Source organism: Protopterus annectens, chromosome 11.part0 (genome assembly GCF_019279795.1).
Source record: "Protopterus annectens isolate FY-2018-M chromosome 11.part0, PAN1.0, whole genome shotgun sequence".
Lineage (NCBI taxonomy): Eukaryota > Metazoa > Chordata > Ceratodontiformes > Protopteridae > Protopterus > Protopterus annectens.
The window spans coordinates 1,121,013,211-1,121,031,923 of NC_056745.1; the positions used below are offsets into that span (position 1 = coordinate 1,121,013,211).

At 43.3% G+C, this 18,713-nt stretch overlaps 1 protein-coding gene across 1 annotated transcript in view; it reads left to right on the top strand.

The window, feature by feature from the left end:
• Nucleotides 1-18,713, top strand: part of KDM5A (lysine demethylase 5A) — a 2,605,143-nt gene that overhangs the window by 1,802,988 nt on the left and 783,442 nt on the right. Inside the window, exon 19 of the mRNA XM_044088480.1 lies at nucleotides 1-176. This exon is cut by the window's left edge and continues 180 nt beyond it. Coding sequence (XP_043944415.1) covers nucleotides 1-176 — 176 coding nt within the window. The remainder of the gene's footprint in view (nucleotides 177-18,713) is intronic.

The window sequence follows — 18,713 nt, forward strand, 5'->3', positions numbered from 1 at the left end:
CGCCTGACCCTTTCCAACCCTAATCGAGTCACCTTAGATGTAATGAAAAAACTGATAGACTCAGGTGTGGGCCTTGCACCCCATCCCGCAGTTGAAAAGGCCATGGCTGAATTGCAGGAACTCCTTACAGTGTCAGAACGATGGGAGGAGAAAGCAAGAGTCTCTCTGCAGGCCAGGTAAGAAGTAGAAAACTGCATAATGTTTTGAGTAACATGCAGTTTCATCTGTTTTTGGGGGGATAGATGCTTTGTCTTTGTCTGCTGGAACTCTAAATCTGACTTCAGAAACCATTTGGAAAAGCTAATGAAAAGTAACTGTTTTTCTAGTTGTCATGGACTCATTTGGTTCCTGATGAGTTATTCATGCAGCAAGTTGTGTGTGTGTGTGTGTGTGTGTGTGTGTGTGTGTGTGTGTGTGTGTGTGTGTGTGTGTGTGTGTGTGTGTGAGGGGGGGGGGGGTCTTGACCATGTGACATTTAGTTATTTTTTTTTTATGTCCATTATGAAAAAGCTGTCCTACTTAGTGCCTGAAATGCTGAATCCTTCCAAGTGATCAAGTTGCCAGATCTTTAACTGGGACCCAGACTGGTGCTATCTCTGTTGCACGTGCAGAAAGCATTGATGTGAGAAGCATTGCTGTAAGTGTCAGCACTTCCTCGAGGTCACCAGCAGGAAAATAAAAAAGGTGAAAAGCCTGAAATCTGCCTCAAATTACTAAACATGACAGCTGTGTGATGTAGTCAGTGCAGTGACTAGTAGGGCCATCCCTTGTATGATTGTAGGCTCGTCCCTGAGCAATATGTGAAGTCAAAAGCATTTGAGACCAGGCATAATTCACAACTTCTTCCTTCCAAGCCTATGTGCAAAGTAGACTTCCCCGCCTTGTAAGCTCTGGCATGACAAGTGAAGAGGTTCCTTGTAGTCTTTTAATGATGAGTGGTCCTTGAGTTCTGTACCTGTGGTAGTCAAGTTTAGGGATGTCACAGTGTGTCTGCACCATCTGTCCCACATTAGTATACCCAGTTTGCTTGTGGAAAGCAATCCCTCAAGTCCCTTGTGCTGACTTCACTATTGTGCTCAGGACAGAGGAGTCTTTTCCTTTAGCCTACCTCTGAGTCATGCAAAAATCTTGCTGGGGTAGAGGAAACTACCTCGTGTCTTTCCGCAACTGTTCAGCCCATAAGGCTGGCTCACATGTTAGACATGCTTTGGCTGTTTGATGTGTGTTGACATCTGTCTTCACAGGTCGGAGCGTGCACTCTTAGGGATCACAGGAAGTGCTAGGTTACTGTGCCTCCAGTCATAGATTCTTCTGTTTCTCGGGCTCTATTAGGTAACCCCTACCATTTATCTGTCGCACACCAAAAGCCTCACATGTCATGCAAGTGCAGGGGTCCGCCATTCCAGAGCTAGGTTTAATGGTGGGGACACTATGTCAGTTGCTGTCCTGAGAAAGAACTCAAAAGGGCAAGAGAACCTTTTTTCAAAGCCACACAAGGAATGTTATGTCCTTCTCTTTGTATGTATAGCCACTAGGTGACCCCTTATTTTTGGAGACAGACTGATGTTGCTCACTGTAGACTTGCCAGACTCTCAAGAAACATACTTCAGGTTGGGGAAGCATCATAAAGCACTGTCAGGTGTTAGTCATGGCCATGGATAGCAGTGTCTTTGAATTTCTTAGTCGACCTGAATGGACTCTATTCATGTACAAAGTGCATCCCTGCAAGAGGTCTTGAAACTGGCACATACTATGCTTAACCAAGGATTTATAGAGCCTGTTCCTTTTTCAGGCAAAGCTAAGGAGATTTGTATTGTTTTTTTAAGTGTCAAAGTAGACGGGAGATCTATGCCTCATGCTGGATCTCAGTAACATTATCAAGTTTATTTTGCACATCCAGGTTTTCAATGAAGACTGTCTTAAGCATCATGCCTTTACTGCCACTGGGTGCCTTGATTGAGTCTTTAGATATGACAGTTGCCTTTTGGCACATCAGTGTCTTTTGTCTGTACAGTAAGTTCTTTTGGTATCGTACTCTTGATGCGGTAGGTAGTGACTTCATGGTTTCTTAAAATATGACAGCTGCCTATTAGCATGTCAGTGTCTGGCTCCATAATGTATAGGGGTGGAGCCCTGTCTTTTCCCAGCCAACCTTAATTCAGGTAACAGTTTAGGTATTGGAGGAGCCAGCTGAGGGTTGAGGAGAGTTCAGTTCCCTGTGCTTTCTCCATTTAACCTGGTGAACTTGAGTATCCTGAGGCAATGTAGCAACTGCTTCATGTAAGCCAACAACCCTCTCCTCTTACCTCCCAACACTCAGACTTGCGAGAGATGCACTTGTATATCCAAATTGGAAGCCACGCACTCTCCAGCCAAGACTGGAATAGCTGGTCAAGAGGAGAACACTTGCACCACACTACATGGAACACATAGCCCTCCAGAACACACGCCAGCACTGCCTTCACATAAAAGCACAAACCACACACCCATCTTTGCAGAGGCTGTCAATAAAAATCTACCCAAACAGCAAAGACCTCCAAGGCATAAACATACTTGACCACCACAGCACAACACTAATCACGAGACACATAACTCTCCTAAACAGTGTGCCACTCAGCCAAAGCCCCTAAGGCAAAACAGCATGCCCAGCACACTAGTCATAGGTGACTCTGTAGTGTGGCACACTGATGCCCCACTCACTAGGTTGAATAAGGAGGAAGTAATCAGCTGCCTGTCAGGTGCCAGAATCTGCCATATAATGCACGCACTCAGGTCCCTCAACAACAGGTACAAATATGACTCTGTCATTGTACATGTGGATGTGAATGACCTAAGACGTACCTCCTTGGACTACATGACGTGGAGGAGCTCTCAGATTATGTAGCCCAGGCAGGTACAACCCTAGCCCTGAGCAGCATCCTACCATCACCCAGAATGATACCACAGTACAAGCAGAAAATGATTGATTTCAACAATTGGCTAAATTTCTGGTGTCATTCTAAGGGGATCCAGTATCTGTCTGGGATGACATGATTGACAGACCTTGATACTTTGCCAGAGATGGCCTGCATCTGTCACCCCTGGGCTTCCGGATACTGGCCAAGGCTCTTGCCACCTATTGTAGGCAGTGTTCCAAAGACCAAATTACCACCGCAACAGCTATAAACAAATGCAATCTGTGTGTCATGCTGCTCAACGCTAGAAGTCTAAATCTCAAAATGCACTCGCTCGAAGCACTCCTTAAAATGGAGAACATCAACATTTGTGCTGTAACAGAGACCTGGTTCAAGGCAACAGAAAGCACCCCCTACACTACCAGGCTATAACTCATTCCACACCTTTCGGCCCCAGAACTTGGACCGAAGCTCCAAAGATGGTGGTGTTTCCATATGCATAAAAGATGCGTACACCTCCAGACTGGTAGCCCAACATAACGCATCAGATGTACTTCAGGTGCATTTAACACTGAGTAAGACAGCGATTCAGGTCGTAGCCTGTTATAGGTCCCCAGCCATGTCCTGAGTCATTCACTCCACGTTCTTAAGCACCCTGGAGAATATTAGGGTCCAACCTAAGACACTCATACTGGGCGACTTCAACTACCCCTCCATTAACTGGGAAAACTACTCATGTACCAATGCACTTGCCCAATGTTTCCTGGAATTCATTAATTCCAGTGCCCTGGACCAGCTCGTTCTTACCCCCACTAGAGGTAGTAACATCCTTGACCTGGTCATTACTAACATGGGCGACTGTTGCTCTGCACCAATAGTCATCTCCTCCCTGGTTAGATCTGACCACAAACTAATAACCTTGGAAATCCACCCCCCCCCCCCCCCCCGCAAAGCTAACCACCATGAAAAAATTCTCCAAAGCTAACTTTGGGTTCCTAAGAACAGAGGTAGCTAACTTCACGGCACCCATGCAAATGGAAAATAGTAGCATGACCGCTGAATCACACACCAATGCACTGTAAGAACATGTACACAAATGCATGGATCCTGCCATACCCAATAGAACCAAGACGCTCTCCTCCAAAAAAAGGAAGCCAATATGATGGTCCCCTGCCATAAACAAACTCTACAACAGAAGGAGGAAACCGATATGGAATAAGGTGAAGTCCCAAGACTGGAAAAACTCCCTTATTAGCCTCAACAAAAGGTTGAGAACCCTCATCAAATCCTCTAAAGCTAGCTATGAAAACAGAATTGCAGCAGATAGTAAAGACAACCACAAGACCTTCTATAGTTATGTAAAGAACCTCCGCGGCAATACCCAGATTTGCTCTGAGCTACCGCACAATGGTACCTCCTATACCGAGCCAACAGATATTGCCAAGTATACTGCACAACAGATTCAGTGCCAACTTTACCCCCCAAAGGACCAATCACAATACCAGTAGCTTGCCAGGCACCCAGTATTACTGCTGCACAGGTTAAAACAGCACTGTCCAAGGCCAATAATGCAGCTTCTATGGGACCTGACAATATCCCTGGCTGTGTTCTACATGAACTACAGAGTGAACTGGCATCTCACCTGTGTGCCTTGTTCAATGACAGCCTCACCTCAGGCTTTGTCCCTACCGAATGGCGCACTGCTACAGTCATCCCTCTCCACAAAGGAGGAGCGACTACAGACCCTGGAAACTATCGCCCCATTAGCCTGACAAGTCTGATATGCAAAGCTATGGAACACATCATCAAGGACCTAATAAACAAGGATATAGGGAATCTCCAAACTCTGGTTCCCACACAGTTTGGTTTTGTGAAGGGTAGATCATGCCTGCTCAACTTGGTCATCTTCTTTGAGTCAGCCACCAGAGCTGTGGATGAAGGCAAGGTGGTTCATACAGCCTACCTTGATCTGGCCAAGGTTTTTGAAACAATTCTCCACTCAAGAATCATAGAAAAACTCAGTAAGCTAGGCATCAACCCCTATATCACTAGATGGGCTGGAAAGTGGCTCACAGATAGAACCCACAGTGTGAAAGTAGCTGACTCCAAGTCAGACTTCCAAACAGTCACGAGTAGAGTCCCCCAGGGATCGGTCCCGAGTCCTCTCCTGTTTGGCATCTACTTCTCAGAAGTCCAGTCCAACACGAAGGGACACTGGCTGATAAAGTTCACAGATGATTGCAAGTTGGGAGCCTTTATTAACTCCCCAAGTGATGTTGACATCCTACAGAAAGGCGTCACTGAGACCAACGATTGGTGTCAGAACCATGGCATTAAGCTCATTGCCAAAAAATGTGTCGTCATCCCCTTTGGGAAAAACCCATTTCCCATGAACTACCACATTGATGGTAGTCCACTGAACACAGAAGGCATTATAAGAGATCTGGGAATACAGGTTGACAACAACCTCTCTTTTGACCACCACACTGCCACTGTGGTCAGAAAGTCCTTCTATGTGACCCATCTCATTAGTAAAGGTTTTGCGTCCAGGAAAAAATAGGTCATTGTCTCCCTCTACTCTTCCCTCATTAGGCCAATCATCGAGTACAGTGCCCCATTTGGCATGTACCTCACTAGACACCTGCAACAACTGGAGAGGCCGCAAAAGTACCTCACAAAGAGGATCCTAGGCCTTAACACTTGCCCTATATGGACAGACTCAAAAAACTTCAACTATTCTCTGTCTCATATTGCCCACTTAGAGGTGATCTCTGCTTGACTTATAAAGCCATGTCTGACCCAGCCCTATTAGAAATGCTACATCTAAAGAAATCCCAATCCCTCCACACCACATACTCCAGAGACCTCAACCTCATTACCACAGTCAACAGAACGTGCTGGAGAGACAGGTTCATAACTCAGAGACTGCCCATGCTATGGAATAGACTTCCCATACATGTCAAACAGAGCACCTCAATGGCCCTCTTCAAGGGAAATCTTGATGAGTGGATGGGAAATAGAAAATTCATCCCAGGATCACTCCAGTGGCTCTATCCGACAGATGCACTGGAAACTAAGGTTGGGTGGCATGCCAGGGTTGGAAGAGTCCAACACCTCCATCTTTGGAGGTAATGTCCGATACTGTAGCTTGTGCAGCTTATGGCTCAAAGAGTATGTGCCCACCAAGGAGTGCACATGCACTGTAGTTTGAAAGCACAGGTGTAGGAAACGTTCAGTAGCTGTGAATCCAGCACAGCAGCCATTCTATGGCACTTTATAGGCAACAGGAGTGTGTTAGAAGCATTAAAAAAAGCCTCCTAACCCCATGCAGTGCATCTTCAATTATCAGCAGCTGTCAGCTGTCTTTCCCAGACACCTTGAATGCCAGCCAGGGGTCAGAAGGAATGAATGTGCCAACGGAGGCGTGGGGTCTAGATAGTTGGGGTGCAGAGCCCCGACAGAATGATTAAAAAGAAGTCCTGTATGTCTTTGATTCAGACTGCATACTGTACAGATTTTCCCAGAATGTCCATGCTGGTGCTCTATTTCTCATAAAATTGCAGTTTTCTGGCAAATCATTGACAAATTATTGAGGTTTGAAGTAAAAAAAATAATGGCAGACATTTGAGTTTTAGACTTCATACTTTTGAAAAATTGCATACTAACACAAAACCTGTTTTTTTGTCAACTTTCTAAGTTTGTAAGTGCAATATTTAAAAAGTGACCCTATTTTGGACCTTTGTCTCCGTGTTATTTATGGCTTTGCCCAGATTTCTAGCTCTTTTAAGAGGTTGAGAGGTAGGATTGCCTTCAGTAGGGCAGACTCGGTGGTAAAGGCTTCTTACATCTCCAGGGTTCAAGCCTGACTTCTGTTGACTGTATTTGTTTGCATATTCTGCCAGTCCTTTTCTAGGCTGCTTCTGGGTGCTTCAGTATCCCCCCCCACACCTCCATGAACATGTTATTTGGCTTCTTTAAAATTTATTCATGTATGTTTTATTCATATACATTGTATTTATCCCTGCTTCTGTGACCCAAGCAGTGACTGATATGGGTATGAGAAAGACAAGGTACCAGCTTATTAAACAGACAAATCATTATTGACTGGAAATTTATACTTTTCCTTTTCCTTTCACGCAAAGGCTCCATGCCTCTAGAATTGACTGTTTCCTAAAGTTGCAGCCTTTCCTGGGACCATCCTTTGCTCTTTTGATGAAATTTAGCAAATCTCAATAAATATTTGTATTCTGCATTAGGAAAATGAGGGAGAACTTTACATAGTCAGAAAGTCCCATATGTGCTGGTGTTATGAGGATCCCAGACCTAGAACTGTTTGCTCAACACATTGCTTTCAGTACTCTTAGTGGTTAAACCCTGCTCAAACATCAACTTGGAAGGTTGTAGAATTAAAACCATTAGATAAGACATTTTCTGCACTGCTTTGGTCTTGTGACTTGAATGCAACATACTACAGGTTCATTATGAATTAATCACTACTTCACTATTAAAGTGTTTTGCTTTTTACTTAAACATCCAGCAGCAGCCAGTTCTTTCCAAAATGCATTCCAGTTAGATAAGCCAAGACAGACTGCTCTCAGGAACTCTTGAAGCATTTGAAACCTTGATATTCCAATGGAATCTGTTGATGGTATTGAGAGGTTCTTACATCAAGCATAATTTTCATTCTAGGATTAAAAAAAAAAGTTGACTATCCCAAACCAGGAGATAATTCATTGTTTTCAGGCCAAGAGTTTTATATTACAAAGGGAAATTTGAAACATTTAGCTCCTCCAGAACAAGTGTGACTAATAACACATACAGAGTCGAGTAAAACCGGGTGAAAACAACTAGTCTTTAATGCAAGTGAATTTTTATTACAGCTGCTGCTGTCTAGACTTACAGTGCAAAATATTGTAAAAATCTCGCAGGAGAGTGGTTCTGTATGCTCTCTTCTCTTACAGTCATATTTGGTGCTTACGTATTATCGCAACCACACACTGATAGCATTCAAGGCATTCTCGGCAACATTCCATTCACAGTTAACTAACGTACTGCCAAGAATGCCGTGTATGCTGACGGTACATGGTTGTTATAATACATTAGTAGTTTTCACCCCCTTCATCTTTCAGAAGTTTACTCGCTGCATGTTTAGACAACCCATAAAAAGAAAATGACAAGTAGAAAACTGCAAGTGGTTTTAATAGGCATTACTTTGCCATGATTCTGACAGTGTGTGTGGTTTTTTTTTTTACTTTAAAATACAGAGTACGTTCTATATATAGTTATTCATTGTGGTAAAATGCATAGTAATTCCAATTCCCTTATTCTGTCAGTGTCTCAAAGTAATAATAATACTAACATTTTAAAACCGCCCCTGACTATTTTTGGATTGTCCGCTGAAAATGGACATGTATCCAGTCGGACTATCCCGGTGAACAAATGTAATGTAAATAAATGTAAATTTCTCCCTGATTGGGTTGGATGACAGCTATGTAAAAGCTATCTGTAAGATTGCGAAAGGTAGTGTTAAACACTTTTTAGAGAAGGAAGCTTGATGGTTATGCAAACAATTGACCATTTGCTTGTATCCAATGACTGTTTTGTGCTGTTGTTTGTACTGGGGGAAACTTTTGGGTGTAAAGAGATAAATGAACAACCACTTTTCAGGACACGAGTTACTTCAGTAGAAAGAGTATGGTTTACGTATTTTCACAACCACACATTCTCAGCATTATCGGCAGCACGTTATTTCACTGAGAATGGAATGTTGCCGATAATGCCTTGAATGCTGTTAATGTGTGGTTGCGATAATACGTAAATACCTCATATTTAAATAAAAGACTTTTAAGTGAAAACTGTTTTATATATGCACTTTCTGACACTCCTAAAAGTTGCATCATATATTTATTTTCACCTGTTGTATTAGAGATATAATGGCCCAGAAGCTGGTACCTGAAGCCAAGTAATGTGGTCTTACCCATCCTTGCTTTAATTCTGGACACTTGGCCAGCAAAAAGTCCACATAGAAACAGTTTAATTCTCAGTGACTGGATTGTCTTATTACAGAAAAACCTAAAATGTCCTGTATAACAGTAGCCTATAAATGTATTGTTGATTTCTGGTAGTAACTTTTCCTTTTACGTATGGTTAGTGCTTCTCGCATGTAAAGAATGCTTGCTTTTGAATTGGAATCTTCAAAGATGTGCAGTGGAATGGAGAGAGACAGATTAATGATGAGACTGGCTGCTGATGCAGGATTACCTTTCTTTTTTTTTTTTTACTTGTGTATCCTTACTGTATAATATATATTGCAGGTATGGATCTCTGTTTACAAATTAAGGATCAACTATACATTATTTCTTTGTACTGCATAAAGTTAGTGTTTACCAGGTGTATTGTTATGTATGCAGGTTTTGTCTATCTTCTCTTTTTTCTTCTATCTCTTTGACATGTTTATTTATAATCATTGCTCTCTTTTTCCCATTTTATGTGAGATTGGGTTTGTCACATCAACTGTTACCACTTCTCTCGCTTCAGACACTCTCCTACCATCTTCATCAGTCATGCTTGACTGTCACAAGTTTTCTGTCACTCAGTCTTTCCATTTTTTTGGTTGAGCATCCCCATCTCACTTTCTTCTTGTTTGTCTTGCATCTGCTTTACCAGTTTGCATTTTGCTTTCCTGCATATGTGACTGAACCACCATAATCTGTTCTCCTTGACCTTCTCTACAACTAGGGATACTTTGACTTTTGTTGTGCTGTCTTCATTTTGTTCACCTGTCCCACAGGATGCATCCTACTGCCCATCTCCATCACCTCAAGCTTCCTCAGCTGCCCTTCTTTCCCTGCCCATGTTTCTGTGCCATGCAGCAGCACTGGTTGCACCACTGTTTTGTACGCCTTACTTTTTAGATGAGTTGACATTCTTGTGTCATGCACTACCCCTCTCACTTTGTGCCACTTCTCTGCAGCACCATCACTGATTCTACCTTTGACCTCCTCATTGAGACTTCTACTCTCCTCAACCACAACTCCTAGATACTTGATGCTGTTAACCTGTTCCTCTGTTATTCTATCTCACTGTTCAACTTCTGGAGTATAAAAGTACAGGCTTCAAAGAGTAAAGTTCTGTTTTAACTTCTCAGCAGACCTGTGGAAATTATTTAATTATTTGGTTGGAAGTATTTTTTAATTTCCTTAATTATTTAGTTGGAAGAATTGTTCAACTGACTTCTTGGAAACCCCACTGGAATTTTCTTCATGTGTCAACAGAGTAGTCCACACCAAGTCACACTGTCTAACGTGACCTCTTTGAGGTCCAATTTCCACATTTTTTTCCATGACCACTGTCTTGTCTGTAGTCAGTTTCACTCCATATGCCTTAAGGTTTGTATTTCAGACCCATGTCATTTGCTAAAGTTCTTGTTCACAGTCTGTTTGCAGTGCCACATTATTTGCATACAGCAGCTTTGCTCTCTCTGACCTGTTTACTGAAGCAGTCCATCACCATTATGAACAACAGTGGGTTCAGAGCTGAACCCTGATGTACAGCCACTTCCACTGGAAACCCCTCTGTCAGTCTGAACTCTGCTCATACTTGTGTCTTTGCATTCCTGTACTAATTATATAAATGTTTTCAGGACTTTGAATCATTGCAAGACTTCCCAGATTAGTTTTATTGAGACCTTGTCATATTCTTTCTCCAAGTGCATCTAAGTAAGGCAGTTCTGTTTTGGGATCTAAACTCATTAAAAGCAGTCTTTGTTAAGACTTTATCTCAGAAGGTCCTATCCTTACATCTTTACTGTGCCACTTTATAACTCTAAACAGTCCCAGAAAACCATGCCCCAGATGCTTTTTTCTCTTGCGCTACACCTCAACACATTTCAGAAGCCTGGAGAAACACAAATTGTAGTTTTGAAGGAGTATAAAAATATTTGTGAAGCCATTTCCATGTGAAAGTATGTTTATTTATTTATTTATTTTTTTGGTTGCATATCAGGTTAGTAAAGAAATTCATTTCTATTGATCTGTAAATTCTAATTAAGTATCCCTTTCCTAAACTTTCTTCCATTGATCAGGTGCTCTCCTGTTTGTTTTACTGATTTGTGTGTCTCACTCTCAAGCTTTTTGACCTGGGCATATTCTGATGTTCATCATATTGATCACTGTTGCTGTAGCCTTAACTAGGTTATATCCTGCCAAGGATATAACAACAAGACAGCTTCCAAAGCCTCAGGGCAACTTCCATAAGCCCAAACTGTTAAGCAGCTGGAGCTGAGCTGACTAAAGGACAAGTTTGGATATGAAGCCCTTCAGAGTTTTACTGCCGCTGAAGTGTACATTCTTCTGTGGCTTTGGAGGATCAGTGGTCGACTTGTGCTTTACTTTGCTGGGCAGAAAAGTTCCCTTTGGAGGAAAAACTTCCATTTTCTTAGTTTTGTTGATGTTTTATTACTTTCCTCTTTGGAAAAGTTATTTTAAAGCGAAGAGTGTTTTGTTGTAATGGACAGTCTCGAGACTGTAACATACTTTTGAATGGAACACTCGTTTTCTTCCTTTCAGTTTAAAAGTAGTGTAAAATAACTATAAACATGTTTTCTGTTGATAAATTGTGTTTATTTTTCTTTTATGGGGCTGGCAAGGTGTTTTAAAGTGCTTTTTCCTGTTTTTTTTTCTGTCAAAAAGTAACTTTTGCAGACTGATAATGTTTACCAGCAATTGCTGCTTGTCTTCCCCAGGAAAGAGGCACAATTTGTGGCTTAACCTTTTACCAGTTTCACTGTCTGTCCTTCTTATAGCCACAAAAAGAAAAAAATTATGCAAGTAGCTTTTGCCACGTCAGCAAGCTAGCAGTTTGCCTCAGCCACAGGTAGGTGATTCTGCTGTGGCCAGTTGTACCTCAGATCACTCATATTTTACCCCATACCCCTCAGGTGTAGCACCTACATCCACTTTGTATCAGGGATTAATCATATCCCCTACAGCTCTAATTCATTGGACAAGAGTAGTTTACTGGGTCTGGCTCAGGGTTTAATTCAGGCTGTTGATCCTTATTGTAAAGTAGTTTCCGGTAAAGGAAAGAGGGATTTCTCTTTTCCTGATGAGATTCAAAATTCTGAATCTGAACAGGAAGATGCAGGGAGAATACAGAATTTTTCCTCAGATTTCTGAATCTCAGAAGAGAGCACAGTTTCTGATTCTCCCTGTAGGAGTTTCTCTTTCTCCGAAACTATTGCTAAAACGTGCTAGTGCTTTCAGTGGGAGAGCACTGAGGTTTCTCAGCCCTTCAGAAAATATAGAATCATTTTCCAGAACCTACGCCCTTTCCCCTTGTTCTGCTTTAGAGGGATGTGTGTGTTATTGCCTTCATTTTTCCTGGTAGTCAACCAGCTGGCCCTAAAAAGGCAGATAGAGGATGTATAAGGTTCCTCAGTATTTTAAATTTTTATACACTATTCACAAACCTGAACCAGCAGCTATAGCTTTAGTTGATCCCACTGCTGCTAAGCACTTGGTTAATTCCAGTCTACTCTTTTCTGATAAGGATGGGGAAATTATTGATAGGTGTGGAGAAGACGTATATACTTCTGTAACTTTGATTTTCAGAATTTTGAATTTTCAGGCTGATACGTTAAAACTTGTTCTGACAAATTGTGAAAACATGAGGAATGTTTTACCTGTAGATCTGATGATGTCATTTTCATTCATTCCTCAACTGATGGGGCTGCTGGTCTGACTTCAGATTTGGCTCGGATGCTTTTTCCAGATTCATGGATACGACTCTAGATCTCCTCCCTTTACCCATAATGCCCCACTAACCTAACATACCTCAGATTTCATTTGCCACCATATTCCTTAGACATGGATCTTTCTCTCTTGAGCAACTAGATGTTGTTTTTTCAGGGCTGTAAGTGTTTTATTATATTACTCTTATCTTTCTCACTTTTCCTTTGTCCTGTCCTCCCTTACCTTCTAGTTTTCGAGTTATGTCCTTCAGACAGTACTTTTTGTTTCGTACCCGATAGTTCTTGGATACTCCCTTGCATGTCATTGTTGGTACTTCTGACATTCTTTCTATCCCCCTAATCCTACCCTTTAGAGCTTATTCCGTAGTGCCATTGTTGGTACTTCACTTCTGCTGTTAAAGAAAAAAAAACTTTCTTCTCTTCTATATAACCATTTTGTTTCTTAATCATTACAGATAAGCCAACTGGGTTTAAAAAATGCACTTCCTGTGGGAGTAAAATTCCCAACTATGATGCCCGCAGGGAGTGTGCAGTCCATTTAGGTACCGACTGCAGTATCTTTGCAGGCTTCAATTCTGGAGCTTTTAGTGACCAAAAGAATAAGTTGTTGTTGAAGGGTCTTCTTCCTTGTACTTCTTCTTCTTTACCTACTGATGCTCAAACCCCGCCCCCCTCCAAGAGGGTTGAAAAAGGGAAGCCTGAATTGGCTCCTAAGATTAGGGATTCCAGAAAAAAGTCACTGGATTGTTCACCTACTTTGGTTCTGACCACCGAGCCTCCATCAAAAATTTCAAAACAGTCAGATCTGACTCCCTTGGATTCTATCTACTCAAAGCCTAAGTCACCTCAACAGTAGCTGGAGCCGATATCTCTTCAACTTCCTTCTCCCTTTCTCCAGTAGACTCCAAGGAAGCATTCCAGGCCACCGTTTAGTCCCTTAGGTCCTCCAGGGGATTATTTGAAGCAGAGGTGGATAGGATAATGAGGAAGTTCCTCAGAGCTCAGACCCAGATGGGGGTAATTCTGTCTCCATCTCACATTGAACCCGTGAGCCTACCCTCCACCGACTCTCAATTAATATCTCCTCCTCTGATCTATCCCATGGTTTCGAAGCCCTCGGATCTGAGATCCTTGAGGGTGTCTTCATCAGATCCGAAGATAGGTTGTTCTTCAACTCTGACCACATCCCTGAGTCATTGGCTCTGATCCCTTTGGAGCAGGAGGACTCTGGAAGCTTAATCGCTGGAGCCAGCTCCTGGGGGTTGGGGTCAGCTCTGAAGTTATCATAGCCATCCTTGCCTCTAGGTGCTTTGGCACTGGACAGCTTGGGTCTAACTCCATCCTCAGAAAGGGTGCCAGGGGGGATTCAGGGCTCATCAGCACAGTGAACTTTAGCCCCAGTGCTGCCAACTTCTGTTTCTCCTAGACCCTCTGCTTTTGAGATAGTAGAGAGGCCTTTCTCTTTGCCTAAAGAGAGGACATCCTTGCCCTCTCAAATCCTATCTCTATTCCAACGTCAAGTCTTAGTTCTGAGCCTCTCACTTCTGTCCCTCTGGGGTAGCCAAAACCATTCAAGTCCCTAGTCAGTCCCTCAGGACTCCCCTGTCACTTCCAATACCTCACCAGACCACCCCACTGATGATGTCCCTAGGAAGAGAATGTGCAAAAGGAGACACTTAAGTTCTCCTCAGGAATCTCTCACTGAGGGCACTGACTTTGATGAAGTGGAAGGGCTCTGCAGATCTCCACCAGAGAATGTCACCTTTGGAGAAATTCTGTAACTTCTAAAACAGAAAGGTGAATGGTCTTCCAGCACCCCTTCGCAGGAGGAGTCAGTGTTCCTGGAGGCTTTCAGGTCTGGCCAAACTATGTCTTGGGTGACCCCCCCCCCATGCCATAGTTGTGGCAGCAGCCACTAATAAAGTGCTTGCAGAGCGCAGCTCATCTGTCCATCCCTGTAACAGGGAGTCTAGGGTCTTGGACAGCTTTGGAAAGTGTGTTTACACTTCATGTACCTTTGCCCTTTGGACTTTGAAATATTTGGTGCACTTCACAAGGTTGCAAAGACATTTGACAAAAGAGTTCTCCAGATGTCATTTGGGTCCATGTCTGTGGAGGACCAGAACAAGATATCTTCACAACTGGCCGTCCTTCATTCCATACTTAATGCATCCATGAAGCTGATATCCCATGCTGCAGAGGGTACCTCATGTGTGGCAGGTCTGGGCGTATTCATTAGGAGACATGCCTTGGATGCACGTGTGCGATTTTGCAGAACCCTTCAAGTTTTCATTCATTAAATCTCCATTTGTTGGATCATCATTGTTTGGGCCAAAGGTGAAGGAAACAGTTTCCAGAAGTGAGCAAGACAGAAAGACCTTGTCTGGTGCTGGGATCCATTTTTCTACTTCTCAGATACCTTTTTCCTGGAATCAATGAGGAGGCAGAAAGATGTGGTTTTGCAAGTCCCAGGATTCTTTCTTGGACTCCTGAGGAGATGGTTTCCCAAGAGACAGAGGGGGAATTCTTAACTGAAAATGCTTCTTTGCAGCAGAGGTGGCCTGCAGAACCAGGGTTTCTGTGATTCCTTCTCAGGTAAACCCCGCCAGTGTTTCTGAATGGTTGCCCGGGTATTGTTCTCTGGAGGCACTTAGGAGGCGATTGTGTCTGCACCACGAAGTCTGGATATCCATCACAAAATATTCTTGGGTGCAGAGGATCATATCCAGAAGGTTATTTTATGCCATTTTCTTAAATTCCCCCCAACAAAAATGAAAAGAATCCCTGATATCCCACCCAGTCAGAGTGGGGCAATAGCCTTCTTCTTCTTCTTCTTTCGGCTTTTTCCCGGTTAGGGGTCGCCACAGCGGATCACCTTGTCCGCACATTGAATGGCAGTGGAGTTTTACGGTGTCGAGTTGCCAGCCCGGCGCCCAACCTTCCACAGAAGGCACACTCACACGCATACCTAGGGCCAATTTAGAGTGTCCAATCCACCTGCAGCATGTCTTTGGGATGTGGGAGGAAACCGGAGCACCAGGAGGAAACCCACGCGACCACAGGGAGGACATGCAGACTCCGCACAGAAGGCACCCCAGCCGAGGATCGAACCGGAGAACCTCTTGCTGTGAGGCGGCAATGCTAACCACTGCACCACCGTGGCCGCCCAGAGTGGGGCAATAGCCTAATAATTAGAAAAGCTGCTAGGAAAAAAAGAGTCCTCCAGAAGGTTCCCTCAGACCATATAGGATATGGAACCTACTCAAGATTCCTTTTACTGCCGGAGAAGACAGGGGACTTGAGACCCCTCCTGTATCTCACCAAACTAAACCAGTACATAAAATATTCAAGGCTCTGGATGGTCATGGTTCAGACCATTTTGTCCCTGCTGTGAAAAGACGTTTGGATGTGCTCAGTAGATCCTCAGGATGTGTATTATCACATCAAAATGAACAGCACTCCAGAAGATATCTGTACTTCCAGCTGGGAGCCAATCATTAACAGTTCAGGGTACTGTCCTTTGGCCTCACCACAGCCCCCGGGTGTTCACCAAATGAATGGCAGTGGTAGCAACTCCCCTGAGACTACAGGGATTCAGAGTGTTTCCGTATCAATATGACTGGTTCCTGACTGCCCCAACCAGGCATCTACTTTTACAAACAAGGGACTACTTGCTCCAGTTTTGTCTCTGTTTAGGCATCACAGTCAGCTACAGCAAGTCACAGTTCACATCTAAGCAGAATGTAGAGTTCATAGGTGCTCGTCTAGACGCGGTCAAGCAGATAACGTCAGTCTCTCCAACAAGATTACAAACCCTAATATCCCAGGTCATGGAAGTGATCTCACATTCATCTCCTCCAGCACGACTAGTCTTACAAGCTTTAAGGTCCATAGCAGCAGCAGTTACTCTGGTTCCTTTAGCCAGATTTTATATGCAGTTTCTGCAATGGACTCTGTCATTACAGTGGTCTGTTCTCCAGCACCCCTTGTACACACCAGTCAGGATCACACAAGTTTGCAAGAAATAAATTCTTTGGTGGAGTCATTCATACAGAGTTTCTCAAGGCTGTCCATTTGTTCTTCCACTGCCAGTGGCCACAGTGACCATAGACTAGTTTAGACCAGTATAAAGGCTTTGCTGTATTCTGGGCTGTGGTGTAGTTCCTGTGTTGTCCATTGCCTTACTTGGATAGAAGGAAGTTTCTTTGCTCACCAGTGGGAGTGGGGAGCCTTGAGCAGCCTATCTGTCCCTGAAGGTGTGACCTCAGCACAAGAGCTTGTAGTAATTGGTTGTTCTGGACCATTCCTAGCTCTTTTGAAGTTCCCTGTTTAAAATCCGCCTCTGAGCGTTTTTTCTGTCTATACTACTCAGAAACAGCTCCTCGTGGTCCTGCAGAGTGGTCTTAGCAGCAGAGAACTGAGAAAAGCGACTACTTTCCTGATTTAAGTATTTTTTGCTGTTTTTTTGCCTGAAATACCTTCTCTTGCTTACTTTGAACAAGCTTAAACTGTTTTTAACTGTTTGTTGCATTATATATTATCTGCACTTAAAGTTTCATTTAGTCGAAAATTGGTCGAAAGTTGTTTGTTTGTTTGTTAATTTAACTGTTGAGGCTTCCCACTAAAGTGTGCTAGCCTGTGTAACTGATTTATTACTGTTTCCTGCATTTCTGTGTGCTTTCTATCTCAAAAACAAAAAAAAAACAAAAACAATCCTTGTTTTCCCGCCTCTCCTTGACTAGTTTAGACCAGTATACAGGCTTTGCTGTATTCTGGGCTGTGGTGTAGTTCCTGTGTTGTCCATTGCCTTACTTGGATAGAAGGAGGTTTCTTTGCTTACCAGTGGGAGTGGGGAGCCTTGAGCAGCCTATCTGTCCCTGAAGGAGTTACCTCAGCACAAGAGCTTGTAGTAATTGGTTGTTTTGGACCATTTCTAGCTCTTTTGAAGTTCCCTGTTTAAAATCCACGTTTGCACGGCTTTGCGCGCTTGTGCGCATAGTGCAGCGCCAGTTAAACAAGGTTAAACTTTTTCTGGCTCCGCCAAGTCTGCTCTTCAAATTTTCCCTTAAGAAAGCTCTACTCTTATAATAATCAGTCTCCTTGCTTTATTATAAGCCTAGCACTTGTTCTCAAAACCTCTCTTCTAAGTAAGCACTACATCCACCTACCACCCCTGTGAGTACCCACTTCCCTTAAAGGCACAGCACTCCCTTATAATATTCTAGCATGTCACGTGGTAGATTGCTAGCATCCTCTCCAGTTCAGCTGGTTAATCTGGGAATCTTGAGACAATGCTACAATTGTCTCATGTACACAGACAACCCTCTCCTCCTCCCAACAAACACAAATACATGTGAGAGATGCAACTATATAGCCAAACTGGAGGCTGAACTCTCTCAACTCAGGACTGGCAAGACCAGACAGGAGGAGAAGGTAACCACACACACACCAAACCCAGTCCCACATAGACCTACCACAACTGCAAACCAAACAGATAATAACACAAAGACATACTCGGAGGCTCTAACAAAAAACTTACCAAAACAACAGAGGCTCCCAAAGCAGACACCCAAAAATCCACCACCTCAAAACATAACACATGCAACAGATACTTCAATAAATCAGTGTGTCAAACAATCTCAGCCCTTAAGGCCAAACACCATGCCTGATACACTAGTAATAGGTGACTCTATAGTCAGACACACTGATGTTCCGCTTACCAGGCTGAACAAGGAGAGGGTAACGGTGAGCTGCCTATCGGGAGCTAGGATCCGCCACATAACACACGCACTCAGGTCACTCCAAAGCAAGTACAAATATGACTCAGTCATTGTCCATGCCGGCGTGAATGACTTGAGACGTACCTCCCTGGACTACATGAAAAGAGACATAGAGGCGCTCTCTGATTATGTAGCCCAGGCTGGTATGAACCTGACCCTGAGCAGCATCTTTCCCTCACCAAGAATGATGCCACAATAGACAAGATGATCAGCTTTAATAATTGGCTCAAATACTGGTGTAATTCTAGGGGGATACAATGTCTGTCTGCTTGGGATGACATGCTGGAC